Source organism: Cynocephalus volans, chromosome 7, assembly GCF_027409185.1.
Source record: "Cynocephalus volans isolate mCynVol1 chromosome 7, mCynVol1.pri, whole genome shotgun sequence".
NCBI classification, from domain to species: domain Eukaryota; kingdom Metazoa; phylum Chordata; class Mammalia; order Dermoptera; family Cynocephalidae; genus Cynocephalus; species Cynocephalus volans.
Genome location: NC_084466.1, coordinates 54,027,657 through 54,048,897, shown reverse-complemented (window position 1 = coordinate 54,048,897; position 21,241 = coordinate 54,027,657). Strand labels below are relative to the sequence as shown.

At 30.9% G+C, this 21,241-nt stretch overlaps 1 protein-coding gene across 1 annotated transcript in view; it reads left to right on the top strand.

Moving 5' to 3' along the window:
- PCDH17 (protocadherin 17) overlaps positions 1-21,241 on the top strand; it is an 89,317-nt gene that overhangs the window by 18,605 nt on the left and 49,471 nt on the right. Inside the window, exons 2-3 of the mRNA XM_063103449.1 lie at positions 15,374-15,432; positions 15,566-15,738. Coding sequence (XP_062959519.1) covers positions 15,374-15,432; positions 15,566-15,738 — 232 coding nt within the window. The remainder of the gene's footprint in view (positions 1-15,373; positions 15,433-15,565; positions 15,739-21,241) is intronic.

Below are 21,241 nucleotides of genomic sequence, written 5' to 3'. Positions count from 1 at the left end.
TTACTGCAAAGATATTAATTTATTTAATACGAAGGTGTTGCAGTAGTCTCAGCTGGGATGGATAATACATCCAAATATTCTAAAGTATGAGAGTTAGGATTTACAAAACATGTCTGGGTGCGAAAGTTTTGAAAAATAATGGACTGTGAACCTGTTTATCTTTCTACTTCATGGGTGTGCATGCACACACACACACACACACACACACAGCCCTAGGATTTTTACAAAAAGTTATGTATACTAAACACAATATTTTAAACTGCATTTTACTTAAAATTATATAATTACGTCATGGACATTTTTCTATGTCAATAATGTAGTTTCATATTATCTTAAATGGTGCAATTCTTTATCAATGTATATATTATAATTCATGTAATCATCTACTTCTTGAGAGAAAGATTGTTTACCCTGAGATTCTATTCTCAAGATTCCTGGTTTAAAAAAAAAAATCAGCTATTCAGTCCAGAGTAAGCTGCTTAATCTTTTTTGATATATTTCTGTTTTCTTATAAGATGTAATAATATTTGCTATCATAGGGCTGATAAGAATAAAGATGAAATGTGATTACTCATAAAAAGACTATGATCTATACTAAGTCTTGAATAAATACTAAATATCGTTATTACTGTTGTTAAGAGAAAATGACATAAAATGTTCCAGAACAGTTAAAATTTAGGATACTGATATGCAAACACATTGTCTATAAAAAACAATATTTCAGTTGGCCTAAATGTTAATTGAATAAAAATAGAATTTTATTTCAGAACACTTGTAATTATAATAAAAGTAATTTTACTAGAATGTTAACTAATTTTACTGCAAATTGCCATTTTGCAATCTCTAAAACAGGCTTGTCACTTTCGTTTTAATTTTAAATAGGCAATTTTAAAAAGTGACAAATTTTTGGTAGAGTATTTTGCAAATAATGGTTTCCAGATATCTTAAACTTCTTAAACTAACAAACTAAACTCTAAAGCAGAAAGATGTTATTAAGTCTTCCTTGAAAACTGTGCTTTTTATGCAGGGAGGCCTTGCAGGAATAAAAAAAGCCCAGACCAGATAGAATATAAAGAGAACTGTTGTAAAACAATGACTATTAGAAACTTAGACACATATGATTACACTTGATTTTATTTATACAGTGGTTCTTTCATATAAGGGAATTGAAATACAGAAATTTTATTTAAGTATTTACAGCCAGCTAGGAAAAGAGAACTAATGTCATCTGACTCAGAGTTTAGGATTCGTGCTCCTATACCACTTTGGATCTCATGATTGATGTGCGTTTATCATATTGATGTATCTATGCAGTGAGAGAGCACTATATAGCACTGATAATTGCTGCTATGCAGTACTGCAAGTTAATTCCTGGACTGCAGGTCACTTTAGTGGAGAATTCTTTGAGGCTTCTACATAGTAACATCAAAAACTTTTCTGGGACCTATGTAGAACACATTGCCAGAGAGACTTAAATGGGAGACTACCAGTGGTTTCAAGAGGTTCTGTTATTTTAGGCCTGTATAGTAAAAATATTTCCGAATTTTGGAAACTCCAGAAGCAGTTCAAAATTCCTATAGATTGAATCTCAGACATAATTTATTTATATTGTTTATTTAATTTTATTAAATGTATCTAATTAAATAGATTCTCATATTTAATAATGGAACTAGCTTTGACTGTTCTTATTCTAATCAAATTGTCCAATAGACCACATTGCTTTCATGTTAAATTCAATTCATAGCTGAACAGTTAGAGGACAAAGCCATTCTGGGGCATGTGGCCTGTTATTGGAAACTGTAACACTGATTAACAAGCATTGTTAGAATGAGAATAATAGATCTGTAAAATATGAGGTGTCTTCAAAAAGTTCATGGAAAGATTTCTATTATCTTTTAATTTCATTTTTCCATGAACTTTTTGAAGTTCCCTTGTACATGTGACAATAAATAGAATATAATAGAAAACACAAAAAACAAAGGCTTGATGAATCTTACAGTATTTGAAAGAGTGCAAAATTTCAGTCAAAAGAAATCTGTTATATTACTTACTTACATTGGAACCTCCAGTTAGCCTTTAATGAGTTCCATAGGCCTTGGTTTCCCCATCCACAAAAGAGAATAATTATAATGGCCCCACAGGTGAGACTGAATGGAAATAATAGATTTGGAGGTGCTGCAATACTGTGGCGAGATCACCCTGTAAAACAGGTAAGGAGCTTGACATACAAAGGAGCATTTTCTAGTTGTGAAAATAAGTTTTTGAAGTAACCAAGAGTTGAAGAGCAATTTCACTGGGAAAGAACTGGTATTTACTCTTATCCTAAGTTCACACTAGAGAAATTTGTAATACACTTCAGGAAACTTCATCTATCTAAGTGCATTTCGTTTTCAGGTATTCCCATTGTGGTACAGTTTCCAAAGTCTTAAGTAATTTAGAATTGAATATAAACATGCTACAAATCACCTAACACTGAGATCCACTTAAAAATATACGAAAACTCTTTCAATCAGGTGCTTTCCAAATGTACATCCTGTAAGGAAAATCTGTGTCCTACAGAGGAAGAAAATGACTTGTGTTTTTTCTTAAAGTATGACCTAACTAAGCAGAGTGCATATGTAAATTCCTCATTAATATTTTATCTATAGTGAGTAGAGTAAATATTTTAATTGTATGGCTAAGAACTGAGTCTTAGTCTTTCTAAGCCAGGAGCTAGTAACTTTTTCTCAGAGCCCAATACCAAATATTTTAAGTTTTGTGGGATATAAAGTTTCTGTCACAAGTACTGCATTCAGCCATTAATGTAGGAAGGCAGCCATAGACAACATGTAAATGAATGGTCATGGCTAAGTTCCCATAAAACTTTATTTTCAAAACAAAAAATGGGCCATGAGCCAACCACTGATGTATGGCATTACTAACTGTTAACAATATTTATTGATTGTTTTTTCCCATCTACATGTGTGTAAAAAATTGCATCATGAAGATTATAAACAGTTTCTAACAAAATCATAATGATTGTTACTTCAAAACAAGATATGGAGGAATGAGGCCTATTGTCTCATGAAGTGATTGTCATTAAGTAAGACTGCTTTTTTACTAGAGTAGAAAAATTCTTGGAATTAAAATCTTCAAGCAAAGAAAGAACTGGAGATGCTTGTGTTAGGTATTAAGTGACAATCTGATAAAGAGTACAGGTTTTTCATTTCATTTTGTGCTAATGTTTAATTAAAAATATGTTAACACTAGTAAAGACACTTTATTTTAATTTCAGGTATAAATGCCTACTTAAAATAGACAATTTCCATTGAATCATACATTTTCAATGTGATACTTATTCTTGTATTTTAGGGAGAAATAATAAATATTCTAGTACTCTAATACTCATAAATTTGATTAACTTTTTCCTCAAATTTGGGAATACCTTTTCCTTTTTAATAGTCATTTCTAAGGATGTCTTCCCTTACTTATTCATTATCTCCTAAATTTCCACAATTGTTTTCTAAATTACTATTTTGTTTTGAAACCAGAAATTCAAATCCAATGGGTCAATTTTTTGGAAATCTAAAACTTTTTATCATTTTTCTTTTTTTGGAAGTAGCTAGTAAATTATCTTTGAAGCCCATGCAGAAAGTTGGGGACTTCAAAATTTCCCCAAAGTATTTACTAATTATTATAAAATGTATTGGTTGATTACCTGGTTGACTGATTTCTTGTTTATAATTATAAAAAATTAAAAGTTTTCTATGCCTATCAAGAGTAAGAAGAAGGCAAAAATTAGAAATGTGTTGTATAGATCCATTTCACCTTGAATTCTTTCTGTATTTTTTTTTCTCTATTAGAAATTAGAATGCACCAATAAAAGTAATTAATTGAAAGACTGATGCAAAACCAGACAGGAAATTGAACTTGATTATTTTTAAATTTCATTTACTGAACATAACCCATTATCTAAATAATAATCGACTATAATTATCTACTGACTGACGATCTAATATTTTGAAGTACAAGAAGACTGGTGAATTGTGTATACTAAAATCATTACATTTTTAAATTTATTATTTCAATGTATTGTGAAAAAATAAACTGGTAAAATACATAACAAGCATATAGTCCATTATATATTTGGATCATGTCTCAAATTAATTATTTGTTTTGCTTGGGAATTTTACATAATAATTGGCTAAATGTAATATCTTACATTTCTTTTGAACATTAAAAGGTAAGTGTTCAGAAGTGCCTATTTTGACAATTTCTAATAGTATAGATGGTAAGACTAAGCCTAGTGAATGCATTAGAATGTTTGACAGTAAATGGTCATTATTACCCTTTTATGTTATTGGTCAAAGGAAAAATATAATCACTAGCGTTATAAATAATGTTGAAATAATTTGACATGAAAATATAGAAAGCTGAAAGTGCAGACTCTCTCAAAGAGTCATCTTGTTATTAGGGGTGATAGGTCTGTTTTTGCTTGGTATGTAACAACAATTTTAAAAAGTATTTTCAAGGCAAGTTACATTAGTTGCTTATCAACTTATTTGCAAAACTATTGGAATGGTTCATTATTTTTCTTCATTACCTCAACTAGTGCTGGCAGTTTCTGGCAAGTGTTGTTGTTCCATAATGAATTGGATGTATGTTGGGCAAACTATGAAAGTCACTTAGCTACAGTTTCCCTCTTTAAAAAAAAAAAAACAAAAAACAATGTCAACAATAACTCCACTGTGTCTACTAGGGCAACTGAGAAGAATGAATAATAAACATCAAAAATACTGTTTTGTAGATCCTAATATAAAGCATCATACTCTAAATCCCCCAGTGCAGAATTTAGACAAAGACTTTATAAACATACATTTAGATTCAGTGCTGTATAACTTCAAGGCATGTCCATAATAGCTAAAAGAATTAGACTAAAAACTGGTTTAAATCAAAATAATGCAATCTGTAAAAAAAAAAAATCATTTTCTTTCTAAGCAAGTTTCTTCAAATTAATAAAATATAATTCTATGGAAATATATCTATCAGAAGATTCAACATTCATAGTTATAAATAAAATAATATTAGTGATTTATCCTCCTTCCTTTTCTCTCTCTCTTTCTTTTCATATTCCAAGAATACCAGAAGAAGCTTTTTCAGAATCGTAATACATGTTAATTGACTATATATGAGCTTAGAGTACAAGCCTTATGTTTTTAGTCCTGGAGGCTCACTTGCAGAGAACACAGTTTTAGGTATTCCTTCCAGTGGGAAAATCCTTCAGTATTCTTAATAGAGATGGAAAAAGAGCACGGGAAGAAGAAAGCAGAGGAGAGTCTCCAGAGATGAAAAGTCTGGCGGAGAGTTAGCTAAAATTAGAGTTAGCAAATTAGAAAAGAAAAGAACTCCAAATTTTCTCCACCATCACTGCTAGAATAAAAAGAGAAGACTGGGTCTTGGGTAGGGCTGAAACGGAGAGGCTTACTGCACTGAAGAGTCTGGGTGAATTTGGGGATATTGGAGTTAGCAATCCTTAAAAATGTTTTGATTTCTTCCCTAAGACATCAACTCATGGCACAACACTATACCATTGCCAAGGAAAAAGCACATCTAGCATTTCAGTGGCACCTTGGTGGGCCATAGGATTCAAGATTCAGCAAATATATAAAGAGAATGTGTAGCATTCTCTATTTTGTGTGTGTTTACAGATATCAAATAGCACTCATCTTACCTTTTGTTTATCTCAATTTTCTTTATTCTTGTCAGGGAAGATTTTCTTCAAGATTCATAAATTACATAATTAAACTCTGGCACATAAATTATTATTAAAGTTATCAATGTCATTTAAAAGAGATAACGTTTGTAAGAGATTTTAATTACTAGCCAGATTGCTTTAAAAAACAAAGTCATCCTCATTGAGTGGTAGACTTAAAATTCTTACAGATGTGTCTGTTTCTGTCCTCCCATTTTAATTTAAAGGTATGCTGGGTTTTGCTCAACGTGATAAACATATCCCATGTTTTTATTGCTATGCCTTTAGTAACAAAACACAAATGTTGACCACACTATATTGTATGAAATGTATTATTTTGAAAACCACTGATAAATACTGTTATTGCCATACTTCATGCACTTTAAAAATTCCAAAGCCATAGATGCTGTCAGATAACTTTATAAGTGGTGGCTTAAAATGTTTTTGCCTTCTTCAGCAATGTAGAAAGAACCACACCATATATTCTGTTGAAGGCAAAGCTATCAGAAGCAACGTTGGTATGAAAAGTCTTAAAGTGAATTATTCACCTGTTAACACTCGCTTGTGTTTACAGTCTGCTGCAAAAAGAATGCTTATTATCAATGTGAAAAGCATTGCCATTGAATTAAGGGAAAAGTTCCACTTATTTTGTTTCATTTTAAACCCAGTGGCAGGAATATATGCAATCTGTCCCTAATTCAAAGGGATTTTTCAAAATTCCACTCCCCTGTACACCTGGATTAAGAAAAAACACTTAATATCTATGTTTAACTGAATTCATAATGATATGATTTAACGCCATATCCGGAACCATTTACTTTTAGACAAAACACTTGATCACTACCCATCCAACCCCAATTTAGTTCGTGAGAGTTAAGTTGCTCTTTTAATGATGACTTCAAAGAGTTAAAAACATACTTTCATTTTCCCTTAAAAATTCCTCTTCTAGATTAATACACCTAGAATTAAAACCTTCTTTATCTTTATACTACAACCAATGAGAGATCTTTTTTTTTCATTTGACATACCTGTTTTTACTTTCTAGTAAATTACAAATTTATAAAGAGAATTTATTTTTTTGACACAAGCATATAAAGGTTATGCCAATAAACACAAAAAATAAATTTAATGCTACATGCAATTATGGAGGCAACTGCTTCTAAAACCTGGTGCAAAATGCTACATGTTTTCCTCCTCAGTGTGTAATCTGTTGCCAGTCCCATCCAGTGTACTTTTAATTTAAAATACTGCAGTTTTCATTTTTAGAAGTTCCATTTGGGTCTTTTTTAATATCTACTATTTCTCTCCTTCAGGGCCAAGATTAAAGTGAGGGAAGGAAGGTAGTTAGAGATCAAAATTTAAGGAGGCTTTTATTCTCAGTATCCTGCTTTTACATTCCTGAGCATATTTTAAATATTTCTAATCAATTTTTAAGGTCCTTATTAGTTAATTCCATCATCTCTCTCTTCCTGGGTCTGTTTTTATTGATAGATTATTCTTCCAGGTATGGTTACATTTTCCTGGTTTATTGCATACCTTGTAATTCCTGATTGAATCTCAGATACTGTGAATTTTAAATTGTTGAGTGCTAGATTTTTTTTGTACTGCCTATGTTCTGGGCTATGAAATGAATTTGCCCACTGGATTGAGAAGTGGACACTGTCACAGAGTTCTCCTCTTTGGCAAAGAAAAAGAGAAAAGCAAGGGGACATCAAGAATGCTAGCAATTTATAACCCACTGCCTCCCTGTTCCACAGCAGTAGTTCTACAAATGCCAGAGCTGTTTGTTGTGTCAAAATTGTTACCTCCATAGGAAATTCACTGACTGTCATATGACTCTATTATATATAGTATGTGATAATACTAGCTAATTACCAGCAAGGTTATTGTTTATATATCTAATCATCAGAGTGTGATCACACTAATCGCAGACTGAATTCTAGCAACATTTACTTAAATAGTATTATTATGGTAAAACAATGACCATAGAATCTAGTTCTTAATGTTCACATTATTCTTTTCTCTTCCTTTTGCTGGGATACTTTTGAAGACTAGTATTCTGATGTTTTTTCTTAGAAATTCATTACAAATAAGACTCAAAATGAGGAGGTCTTTATTTTTCTCCTCCCACAGGTGTCTCGTTTTATAGAAATCCAAGTACTATTTTAAAACTTATCATACTTTCATCCAGTAATCATTATTTCATGATCATTACAGTACTACAAATAGGATTCCAAAAATTTAAAGTTATAATGGGATTTGTATTATTTAACCAAGAAATTTTTGTATTTTATCTCATATAAAACATACAACCACACTTATTAGATTTTACTACCAAAGTTATAAAATTATTTTGACAATATTTTTTATAAACTTTGGTACATCCCAGGTGCTGATCATTTTATGTTTATGTCTTCTGAGTCTTTACAAGGTTATGCTATTTATTTACTTCCAAACATAGAATCCATTTTAGGAGATATTTTCTAAATTAAAAAACTCACCATTTCTGAAGATGGATCCCACCAGTTCTCCATGATCTAGCCAAGTTTGATTCCTGCATTAAAAAGAGAAGCTACTCCTTTCTTATAAATGCAGTCTGAAATCTTTATTTTAAGTATTTATTTTATGGCTGAGTAAGTGGGAGCTGCACACAAGAAAAAAAAGTTCTTTGAAAGAAATGAAAGTTGAGCTAAATAATTCATATTTAAAATGACTGTCTTACAGAGCTGTTGTTTGGGTTTGCTGGTGTGGTTAAATAAATCTTTACATCCAAAATCCATTTGTATTCTGTCCAAATGAATATGGGCTTTTTACATACGCTTTAGAATTTGGCTCAGTATCATTTTAAAAGACAAGTTCAGAAGCAATTTTTATTGAAAATATTTAATACAAGAACTTGTCGTTTTATAGTTATTTTTTATGAGACAAGAATCCTCAGCATGAAATGCAGATGGTCATGTTAGATCTACTTGGTTTGACCATTTTTTTTTTTTTATAATGAACATTACAGTAAGATGAAATTTTGGGAGGTATATGGCACTATAAGTTTTTATACATGTGTAGTTTCATGAAACAAGAACCCTAAAATGTTTCCTTGTGCCATCTCTCTAGTCATATTTTCCATCACCTTTAACCTGTGGTAACCACTGATATGTTCTTTGTCATTACAGTTTTGCTTTTTTGAGAAGTCTTATAAATGAAATCATATAGTATGCAATTTTTTGAGACTGGCTTTGTTCACTCAACATAATGCTTTTGAGATTCATCCAGGTTGTTGCATCAATAATTCATTTTTGCATTGCCAAATAGTATTTTGCTGTATGTGTGTATGACGGTGTGTTTTTGTGCCCACGTGTTGAAAGATATCTGATTGACCCCAGTTTTCAGCAAAGACAACACCTATAATGTTAGTATTCACATACAACTTTTTGTGTGAGCATAATTTTCATTTTTTTAGGGTAAATCCCTAGAAGTAGGATTGATGGGTCATGTGATAGAATTATGTTTGACTTTATAAGAAACTGCCAAATTATTTTCTGGAGTAGCTGTACTATTTTGTATTCTCACTGAAATGTATGAGAATTCGAGTTGTTCTACATCCCACTCAGCACTTAGTATTATTTATTTTTTATATTTTATCTAATATAATATGCATATATGACAGTTCATTGTAATTATAATTTGCATTTTCCTAATTGCTAATTCCAGTGAACCTCTCTTCATGTGTATATGTGCCATCAATATATTCTATATGGTGACGTGTCTGTTCAAGTCTTTCTTTTATTCCTATTTAGATTTTAGAGTTTTTTATATATTCTGCATACAATATTACAGATATTTTCTCAAAAGCTGTAGCTTGGCTTTAAATTCTCTTAACAGTGTCTTTTGCAAAACCAACATTTATAATTTAATAAAGTCCAATTGTTTTTTTTTTTTTTCTATAAATCATGTTTTGTTTCCATGTCTGAGAACTCTGCCTAGTTCCAGATCACAAAGATTTCTGCTAGGTTTTCTTCTAAAGTTTTATAGTTTTATGCTTTACATTTGGTTCTGTGATCCATATTTGAGTTTTTTGTGTGGAAGTGTGGAGGGTAGGTTGAGATCCGTTTCTGCTGAATTATCTATTGGGTTGCCTTTGTTACTTTGTTAAAAGTAAATTAGCTACATTTATGTGGGTCTACTTCTGGACAATCTTTTCTGTTCTATTGATCTATGTGTCCATTCATTTGGCAATACTACACTGTCTTGATTACTGTAGCTTCAACAGTAAGTCTTAAAATATAGTAGTATGATTCTTTCAATTTGATTCCTCTTTTTCAAAATTGCTTTGGTTTATATGATTCATTTCCTTTTCTATATAAATTTAAGAATCATCTTGTTCATTTATATATACAGAAAATCCTCCTGGGCATTTGTGTGGAATGCTACATGTACAGACTATTTGGAGAGAATTGACATCTTTACTATGTTGAATCTTCCAAACCGTAAACATAATATATCTCTCCATTTATTCAGGTCTTTTTGATTTGTTTTGTCATTTTTATAATGTTCAGCATATAGCTCCTGTACATTTTTCAAATCCTTTTTCGCTAAGTATTTGATTTGAGGGAGCTGTTGTAAGTGGATTGCTTTTGAAATTTGGGTTTCCGATAGTTTAAGAATATAAAACTATGATTTATTTTTGTGTGATGACCTGGAATGTAGCATCCTTGCTTAATTCATTTATTAATTTTAAGAAGTTTTTGATTGTTTTGACTGCTTACTGTTTTTGGTCTAAACAATAATATTACCTGTGAATACAATGATATTATCTGTGAATTCATTATCTGTGAATTTTTTTTCTTCCTTTCCAATATGTTTGTCCTTTATTTATTTTTCTTGCCTCACTGAATTTGTTAGGACTTTCAGTACAGTGAGGAATAGAAGTGGTGAAAGTGGACCTCCTTGCCTGGGGAAAAGCTTTCACCATTAAGTATGGTGCTATCAATACAATTTTTTGTAGATGCACTCTATACAGTTGAGGAGGTTTCCTTTTGTTTCTAGTTTGCTGAGAATTGTTATCATTAAGAGATGTTGAATTTGTCAAATGTTTTATATATTTTTTAACTGTTTTATTTTTAATGTTTTAACAGTAAAAAAAAATCTATTTTTATTTCTTTTACTGTCCACTTTCAGATCAACTTATTAAGGCACAATAAGTGGCTATACCAAAATAATCTACTTTGACCAATAAAGAACTTTCCCAATTTCAGCCAACATGGTTCAGTTTTACTAAGTAGTTTCTTTCAATCTTTCTTAGAGATACTTATTTTTTAAATTGTGATTTGTGTTTCAGAGTTCTAGTAGGATTAGCAAGTTGTAGGATATGGCATGTCTTAGGAATTGTTTATTATTTAATACCGTTGATAAAAATGCTGATTTTGAATATCATTTATCAGTGTACATCGACTTGCTGAATACTAGTAGAGAAATAAGTAGACAAATAATCAAAGATACCCTTTATATCCTGCAGTCTTTATTCACTTTAAGTTTTGCTTGCTTAGTTGTTTTTTTTGTTTGTTTGTTTTTTGCACAAAAGAAAGGAAAGACTATCTAAATTTTTATTTTCTTTCACAAACAACATTTAAAAAAATAGGAGGGTACATTCAATTTTATTTTAGATAAGAAACGTTTTGTTATGAACAAATAGTCTATTTTTAAAAAAGACAAATTTTGTCTCATTTATTTCAAACTTTTGAACAGATTAAATAGATCATCATACCCTAAGGTTTTTAAATGTCTATTTGAAAATGTATATGCAACTACTTAAGTACACATTTTTTTTATTCAAGGTACACATTTTTTTATGATGAACAAATTATATGTTTTTGAAATAATAGTTAAAAGTCACTGTATTTAAGTTGAGTTTGAGGAGAAAACATTGTAGTGATTAGTTTTTTATGAAAAAGGATAAGGTTTTCAAGAGTTGTAAATACAGTCATGCATCACTTAACAAGGATACGTTAGGTAACTTCACCTTTGTGGATCACTGAGTGTACTTACACAAATTTAGATGATATAGCCTACTACACATCTAGGCTAAACGGTAGCCTATTGCTTCTAGGCTACAAACCTGTACGGCATGTTACTGACTGAATATTGTAAGCAACTGAAACACAGTGGTAAGTATTTGTGTATCTAAGAACATCTAAACATAGAAAAGATAAAGTAAAAATATAGTATAAAAGTTTTTTTAAAAAATGTTATACCACCTGTACAGAGCTCCATGAATGGGGCTTGCAGGACCTGAAGTTGCTCTGGGTGTGATAGGAATTTTTTCAACTCCATTATAATCTTATGACCCCTTTCGTATATGTGGTACATTGTTGTATGAAAAGGTCATTATGCAGCACATGACTGTATTCATATTTAATTACTCTGCTGAGACCTAAAAAGTTATAAATGTCTGACCTCAAATTTTACTTTCTTCTAAGACTGAAAATTTAAGAATTATAAATGTACAAGGTACAACTAGATTTTTAGAGTGCAATGTTGGAAAATATCTGAAAGTCCTTCAACTTTTAAATTAAATGATGCTGTGATACATAGGGCATTTTTCTCTGCTTTTCATTTTTCTATGCAAATACTCTTATTTCATACTCAGATTATTTTAAATAAGTTTTCAGACACCCTTGGAGCCTAGATAATGAAAATGTTACTTTCTGTATTAAACCAGTGTGGTTTTTATAGTGATTTAGTTATGTGTTTGTTAAAGGCCAAATGGCTATTTCATTATGGTAATTAAACACACACACACACAATCTGTCACATTCCTATCTACTTTATGGGTGAGCGCAGACATTATTAGCCAACTTCTGACACTGTTACTGATTAAGTTGCAAACTTTTAAAATTGTATTTTGTGGGGTCGACCCCGTGGCGCACTCGGGAGAGTGCAGCCCTGGGAGCGCAGCAGTGCTCACGCCGCGGGTTCGGATCCTATGTAAGGATGGCCGGTGCGCTCACTGGCTGAGCGCCGTGCGGCCGGTCACAAAAAGACCAAAAAAAAAAAAAAAAATTGTATTTTGTGAAATTCTGTGAATATGAACCAATTTCTTTTTTCTGCATTTCTTTTTAACCTCCCTACCTTGCTTCCTCCTGCTTTATATATCTTTTTGATTTTCTCTCTGATCTTTCTTTCTCTGTATTTTTCTCTTACTTTCTCTCTGCTTTAATTCTTCTTCTCTTTCTTTCCTTCCCAAACTCCCTTCTTTTCTGTTCCTCTTGTTTTTCTATGTTCACCAAAACAATATTTGGTAGCAATTCCATTGCTACCATAGTTTATCAAACACTCTGATTCATAGCTATACACATACACACATACATACATTGTATGTATGTGTGTGTGTGTACATATATATACACACACACACTTACACATTTACACACATTTTTATTTATATATAAATCTTTAATAGTTTTTCAATGTATTTTATTTTTATTTAAGTCTTTTATTAGCACTGATTCGAACTTCAATAATATGCAAACATTTTTAGATACTGTTCCTATTAGGACAAGAAGAAAAGTTTCCCCAGTATATTTCCCTGTGTCTAGCTGAATAGAGATCCACATCTGATGAGCTCCCACTTAATTAAAACCATCAAAATCATAACACTATTTATAATTGTGCTTGTATTTTCTAACCAGAGTTTTCAATTTCACTTTATGCTTTACTCTGTCCTTAATTCCTGAAGTTCTGGGTTTTTTTGATGTATTCTAAGGCACTCATATTTAGCTTTTAAATGAAAGTAATAGTGGGTTGGATACATGTTTTTGACCAATTCAAAGGACGAACGATTTTATTAAGTTAAAATGTGAAGTTCCAGAACTGTGGTTACTAGATAGATGAGAAAGGGGGAGGGGAGGGAAGTTAGCCAGAAACTGGTTAATGGACACAAAGAATGAGTATGTTAAATAATGGTGAATAGGCTCACTATCCTGTATTGATCATCACATATTGTACACAGGTATTGATAGTCAACTCTATACCCCACAAATATGCATAATCAATTATGTTTCAATAATAAAAAGAATTTTGAGAAATATGAAGTTTCTAAGTAATTATAGTTACAAAAATTTGCAAACATTTTTTGCAAACATTTTTTGCCACTGTTGTAGGTTACCACTATGATTTTACTAGAAGATCAAGTTATACTTAAAAATTGATAATTTGTCATTATGGAAACAAAAATTAAGATGCTTCACTGAATCTAGAAAACTAGTACTTGTTAACGGAAAACTTTTGCCACCAACTGTTATAGTTTAAATGGTTAGGAGTGAGAAATTAATCCACCTGGTTTATCTGCATCTTTTCATGTAGTTTGATAAAGGTCATTTGGACAAAGAAAAAAGAAAAAAAGAAAAATTAAAAAAAATTACATGTTAAGAAATTTCTGAGGGTTTTTGCTGCCCCCAAACTTGCCAGTGAAACTTACGTTAAGTGCTTTAAGCTGTTATTCTTAACGTGTCCTTTTTTTTTTTTTCCCAGTAATAGTTCACAAAGCCAAATACTTTAAATTGATGGAAAGGAAAAAAAAAGGACTCTTTTTAAAATTAGCCTTATTTATAAAGAAAGCAGATATTGCACTATATTAAGCCTTACCTTGGGGCCTCTGCTTCATGAATTGCATGCTCTCATTGTCACTGATACTTGTATGCTGGATGATCCTGTATGAACCCATAGCTGCTCCAGAGCATAATGGCATGATATGAAGTGATGCAGAAAACAGGAGAAGCTTTGTCACTGAGTCAGCTGCAAGAAGAAGTAACGTGTATGAATGTACAGTATAGGGAGATCTATGAAAGATGCAGTCTCTTTCTCCCAAAAGACTCTGTTCCATGACAGAAAGAGAATTCAGTTCTTTTTGGCAGACCTCCCCATCAGTTTGGAAGCAGTAAAAACAACCACAAAACAAGCCTGGTTTCTCAGTGTCCTTCCTCTCAGTGTTTTAAGTTACATTTTTTTTGTTATTTTTATTTTACTTTGTTTTAAATAAGCTGAAAGTGACAACCATTTCCATGGGGTTGCTGGAATATAATTTCAGTAACTGAGATGTAGCTGAGAATGAATTATAGAGATGAGTTCAACTATATGTGACATGCTTATATCTGTTACTGGCAAAATTTAAGAAAAGGCCCTGAATCTCTTAATTGAGGAGTGGATGACTTTAGATGATAATACATCAAGAAGGGCATAGAATCCCAGCAGATGATATAATTATGTTTAAAAATGAGTATTATTAAATAATTCACACTTTTAATATGGAGAAATTAGGTCATTTTCCCACTCCTCCCACAAATATTCAATCTTAATATCTAACTAATGAAACAACATAGACAGTGTTATCCATCCTGGAACTAACAGAGAATGCCAGTTATGACAGGCTCATTGTTTACTTTAACAGGTAATTTGTGGACCGGAATCATTTAATTGTCTGAGTACATAATTACATGTCAGCAATTTCCAATTTAATTAAAATGTACAAATCTGAAGATTAAGGGAATTTTTGAATTATTAATCATTTTTCCACTAGGAAATCTTGTTGCTCTGCAGGAGATTTGTCCAGTGTACAACTATACGTATTTTTTTCCTTCTTTTTCACAGACAGACAATTTTCCCGCAGAGCCCAATTACATGGGCAGCAGGCAGCAGTTTGTTCAAAGGTAAGGCCTATTAAATAACTTTCTCAGCTTCCCCATTTACATTTGTGTCAAAATTGCTTTGCAAGAGACTACCCTTCAGATTCAATCTGGTAGAGACAACACTTTCTCTTCTTTTTCTTTATATGTATTTCAGTAGCTCCACGTTTAAGGACCCAGAAAGAGCCAGCCTGAGAGACAGTGGGCACGGGGACAGTGATCAGGCTGACAGTGACCAAGACACTAACAAAGGCTCCTGCTGTGACATGTCTGTTAGGGAGGCACTCAAGATGAAAACTACTTCAACTAAAAGCCAACCACTTGAACAAGGTGAGTGAAGTCTTCCAATGCTTACCAAGTGTAAAGCTTAAGCAATCATTACAAACCTATTAGTACTAGAGTTGCAGTTTTATCACGGTGGAATGGACCATTGATAATATATCAAAGAAACAGCAATATCTAGAGATTGCCCCAGACAAAAAGCAACTATCCAATATCACAGTCACAACCGAAAAAGGCAGGCCCTGAATATCAGTTTTTAATCTTCCTAAAATGAGAACTTGAACCAAAGACTCTAGTCTGTTCTTATTTCATGGACATTTTAACTTTTCCTATTTGGGGTTTTACTAACAAGAAAAATATGGCACGCATTAGAAATGTACATTATGATGTACTAATTTACAGTATTACAATTAGTAAATTTAATATTTTTAGTGAAATGAAAACTTCGTTGGAATTTTATAGCTCTTAGCAGTATTGGTTTATTTTTAGTTTGGAGTTTAGATTCAAAATAGTTTTTCAAGAGTCAAATAATAGCTAAGCAAGGGTTTTGACTCCTTCTTTTGATTTATATCTAAGTCTTCATGGATATCAAAGAAACATAAATTTGTTCATTGTGATAGAAATAATAAAGAAATATGTCTTAATAAACAAATTTTTTTTTAAAAAGTTCTATTTCCAGTTTATTCATTCGATATGGATTTTTTTATTAATTCTGATGTTTTTATTGTTTCAAACACAATGAAATGTTTGTTAATGATTCATTCAAAGAGAAATAAGCTCCTCTTATGTGTAAGACTTGGAGCTGTGAATAGGTTTTTTATATTCTATTGTAAAAAATGAACTGTTGTAAAAATCAGATTTTAGAATTACAAGTGAATTAGATTAATCAATATTATATTAGTTTTCCAAATATTAATAGTATTTAAATATATTTTAGATTTATTATTTGATTTTTTGAATAAAAAACAACACTTAAATTATGTGAACGTAGCTTCTAAGTCATTTATTGATTGATGTTTCATAGAAAGCAAATTTTTGCCTATAGTGCATTCTGTCCTATCTATCATACATACATCAGCAGGTATAGTGTTATTAATTTTTCTAGTCATGCTAAAATTTCAATACAAACATACATACACCCATATATAAAAATTTATTTATGTACATTTATTTTTTACACATTCAAAACAAAAATAAATATATATTCAGCATAAAATACATATATTAATATTCCTGTGCCAAATATAATTATGCTGGATTTTTTTTTAAAGTCGATCTCACAAAAAGCCTTCTTTTCTAAGTAATCAATGCTAGACCAATGACTTGTTTTGATCTTTTAACATAGCAACTTCCTATGTAACAATGCAATACTGTTTTTAAAATTATTTTTAAAAGAAGCAATCTGAATACTTATTCAATATTCGCATTTCCTTCAAATTTGGATGTTTACTTGAAATAACTCAAATGGTCATGATGGGTTGTGACTCTGTGATATTATTATATGTTAATATTTTATACACACTTTAGATAATGTGTTGTTGGATCTTGTTATATGAATGCACAACATAAGGTAGACCTGTCTGTATATATGATACATAACGTGATTGATAGATAATTTATTGGTTACTATATGTAATGCTGCATAGAGTAAAGAGAGTTTGTTATATCTTTAGGAGGAACTTTCTTTATTTAAAAAAAAAAGGAAAAGAAAAAAAACAATAAAAACCTACTGTTCACATAAAATCTTTAATTCCTTTGCACACACTAACTAAACAACGTATTTGATAGAAGTGTATTTGATGTATTTTCCCCTATAGAAAAAGGAAATGGTCTCATTTATTGTCTGATAATGCAATTTATATGGACAAGCTATTTTTAAAATTTTGATATCAAAAAGTAATGTCTTAGGAAGGTGGCTATTGTTCTTAAGAGAAAGCCAATGCTGATATATACTGTATTTTAATTAATATTGCACATGAAATAATTGCTAGTCTAAGAATGAGAATGCCAATAGAAATGTTTCCGGTAAAGCAAGTGGTTTCACACATCCTTATTAATTAAAATGGGAAAATCATTGTGAATCTAGAAGGTACACTCATATAGTCTATGAACGTTGTGGAACACAGAGACTTTCACTTTAAAACATGATTTTTAAATTTGACTTAAATGATATGATTGATTGATTCATTGATTTCATTTATTTATTTATTCAATAAGCATCTGTGAAGTTCTTTGAATATGTAAGGAAAAATTAAATTCTTCAAGAATGTCAAAACTAAATTTGACTTGGTGCCTGCTTTCAAATAACCATATAACCAACCATATGCAACTAGTAGAGATGGGAGATCTCTGTGTCTGTTTCTGTCCCTTTCAGATATTCTCTCTCTCTCTCTCTCTCTGTTTCTGTATCATCTGTCCTATATGTCTGTCTTTCATCTATGTATCTATGTTTCTATCTCTCTATATACATATCTAGATTTAGAGGAAGGGACTAAAATTTGAGTTTTTACCACTTACCATAAACAGTGAAGACTTCATTTCAACATTATCTTATTTAACCTGAAAACTCTGAAGTGTTTGGTTTTATCTTACATATTAAAAAACTGAGCTTATTAGAAATTTATTAACCTGCACTGAAGGTTGGAGTTTAATTCTAGATCTTGTTACAGTCAAAATGTGTGTCTTTTTACACAACTTTGTCTCCAAATGGAAGAATTTGCTTAAATAATCATTTTGACTTTTTGCTATGACACATCAAATAAACATGGAAGAATGAGTTAAAACCTGAGTTAAAGTGTGCAAAGCAAGAGGGAGAAGTGGAAAATAGCTCATATGTGTTGATTGAACAACTACTTGTACTTTCGCTCAGTACTTAAAACCTATTATCCTATTCAATTTTCATAGCATTTATAAATATGTAAGTATTGTTACTCTCACATTTAATAGATAAAAGTAACTTTTTTTTAATGTTCTGCAGTTATAAAAATTGAAAGGACCATTAGAAATACAAAATAATTAAATAAAAAGGCTTTAGAGCCTGTTCTCTTAACCAATGCTTTATGATACTCACATAATGAGCGTTTTACTGAGAAAAAATTATAAATGTTGAACAAGCAATCAGCTGTTGTCTTGGTCAATATATCCAGTTAACTTATTTGAAAAGCATCATGAGAGGCTATGCCACAATTAAATCAATGCAGGAATATAAAGAACAAATTTTTTTTACAGATGACACATGATGACAACCGTATCCTAATAATTATCTCATGTAGATTTCAAATATTAAACCCTAATTTTAATACCTTCAAGAACATCCTAAAAAACAAAATTTCCTTTTAGAAGAAAGAAGCGAAGAGCCAAATAAAAAGCAACCTGTTTATTAATCTTTTTCTTTTACTAAAAATGTGTAGCAGCAGTGCCTTACACAGTGTTTATTTAAAAATCAGTAGCATGTTGCATTTTATAGTTTTGTATTAGTTTAGTTGGATTCTTTTCCTACTTTTTTTCTCATTTTAGAAAAATGTTTTATTTTTAAACTGAAGTATTTCTTCAATTTAGAAATGAAAATCAATTCCAAAAATAATCTTCACATTTTCAATGGTACTTTCTTTGCTATAATGGTTTTCCTTTGGAAATGACTTAGGATTGTTGCAATTTTACTTTATTTTATTAGATCAAATTTACTTTGTTTCTCCTTTTTTGTGCAGTTAAATTTTTCCCAGTGTTCTGTTCCTGATATTGATGTATTTTCACTACTATCAGTTTAATCATCCCAAATACATAGCACTGGTATGTATGACCCATTATTTTAGCAAAAATATTTGAAAGGATTCAGTAGCTAATTGAAGGTGTGATGTACTATACTATAGTTGAGGACAGCTTTAAGGATTTTATGTCAAGGAACCCTCTAGTAGAAAGGGGCTATTTTAGTTCCTTTTAGTGGATTAAAAAAAAAAAATCCCAAAGAATGTGTTTAACTTCTTTCTATTTGATGGCATTTTTTTTTTTTACCCTGCTTCTCTGTTAATTAGATTATCATCATACTTTCTTCATCCTTTATTAAATATTATAGGTAGGTATGTAGACAGAGAGATAGATGATAGATAGGTGGGTAGACAGACAGATAGATAAACAATCCAAACATTTTGAAAGCTGCATGATACCATAATAGTACATCACTTAATAAGAATGGTTAATATTTATTTATTTGTTTGTTTATTTGTTTGTTTATTTTTTAGCTTCTCAATTGTATTTGATTTTCGTGACCCTTTACTAGTTCCTCTTTCCCCACTCCTTCTCTCCCTCCCCCCCCACATCATATATGTTCACTTAACAAGTTCAAAGAATTGTGTTGTTTGTCTTTCTCCCCCCTTATTTGTTTGTGTGTTTATTTATTTATTTTTAGCTCCCACAAATAAGTGAGAGCATGTGACATTTCTGTTTCTGTGCCTGACTTGTTTCACTTAATATATATTTCTACCTAATAAGTCACTGTTTATTAAAAAATGATACAAAAAACCAACCAAAATATACTTTATTATATTTTACTGATTTTATGTTTTGGAATGAAAAAAAAAAAATTTATATAAAGAACAAATAAAAGTGCATATAATCTTATTTATGTAAAAAAGAGTCACATATAGTTTTTTAAAGAATAAAACTTTTCTACGAGTTTTTGAAACTAACTTAATTCTTATGCTTCAGAATACTTTCAAACTTTGCCTTCTTTAAGAAAGTACTGTACCTTTGGATTTCTATCCATTAGAAGCCCTGCAAATTATTTTGATTGTTAGCAATAACTTTTTCTTTATAACAGGATTTAACAAACATTCCCTAAAATTCAGTAGTCTCCATGGATTCTTAAATAATAAATGTGTAGTCTTCATAAATACTCACCAGCAATTTCTTTGAGCTCCTTACTGATGACCAAATGATAGCTCTCAATTTTCCAACTATAATCAGTCTCTGATGTCTTTATAATTGACTGAAACCAAGTCCTTGAAGCTCGAAGCTAGTGGAATAGAATTGTACATTGTAATTCTGTTGACAACCTGTGTTGGGGTGGCAGTGGGAACGTCACCAAATCTAGTGCCCCTGTTGGGTGGCTGTCAGTCCCTTCCCTTGTGACTGGATTCCAGGACTTTCTGCTTCTCAGGAGTTGCTTTGTTCAAATTCATTCTCATTACTTATATTATTTAGTTGCTTTGTAATTTTTATTTTTCTATTCATTTTGTGGTCCCTCTTTCTTTTCTCTTCTGTTGGAAAATCGGACTTCTTAAATTACATTCTGGGTTAAAAACATTTCAGAATAAAATCCCTGATTAAAATCTAAATTTAAAAATCCAGGGAAAAATGAGAATAATAGAAATACCAAATAACCCTGGTTTGCTTTAGTGAATTTCAGTTTTAAAACTACAACTTCCCTCTTCCTAGAGGACATTCTAGAAAACTACAGTAACTAAAGACAATGGGGTTTTTGTTTGTTTGTTTGTTTGTTTTCTCTAAGTCAGTATTTGAATTTTACTTGTGGGCCCCATAATCAAATTAGGCT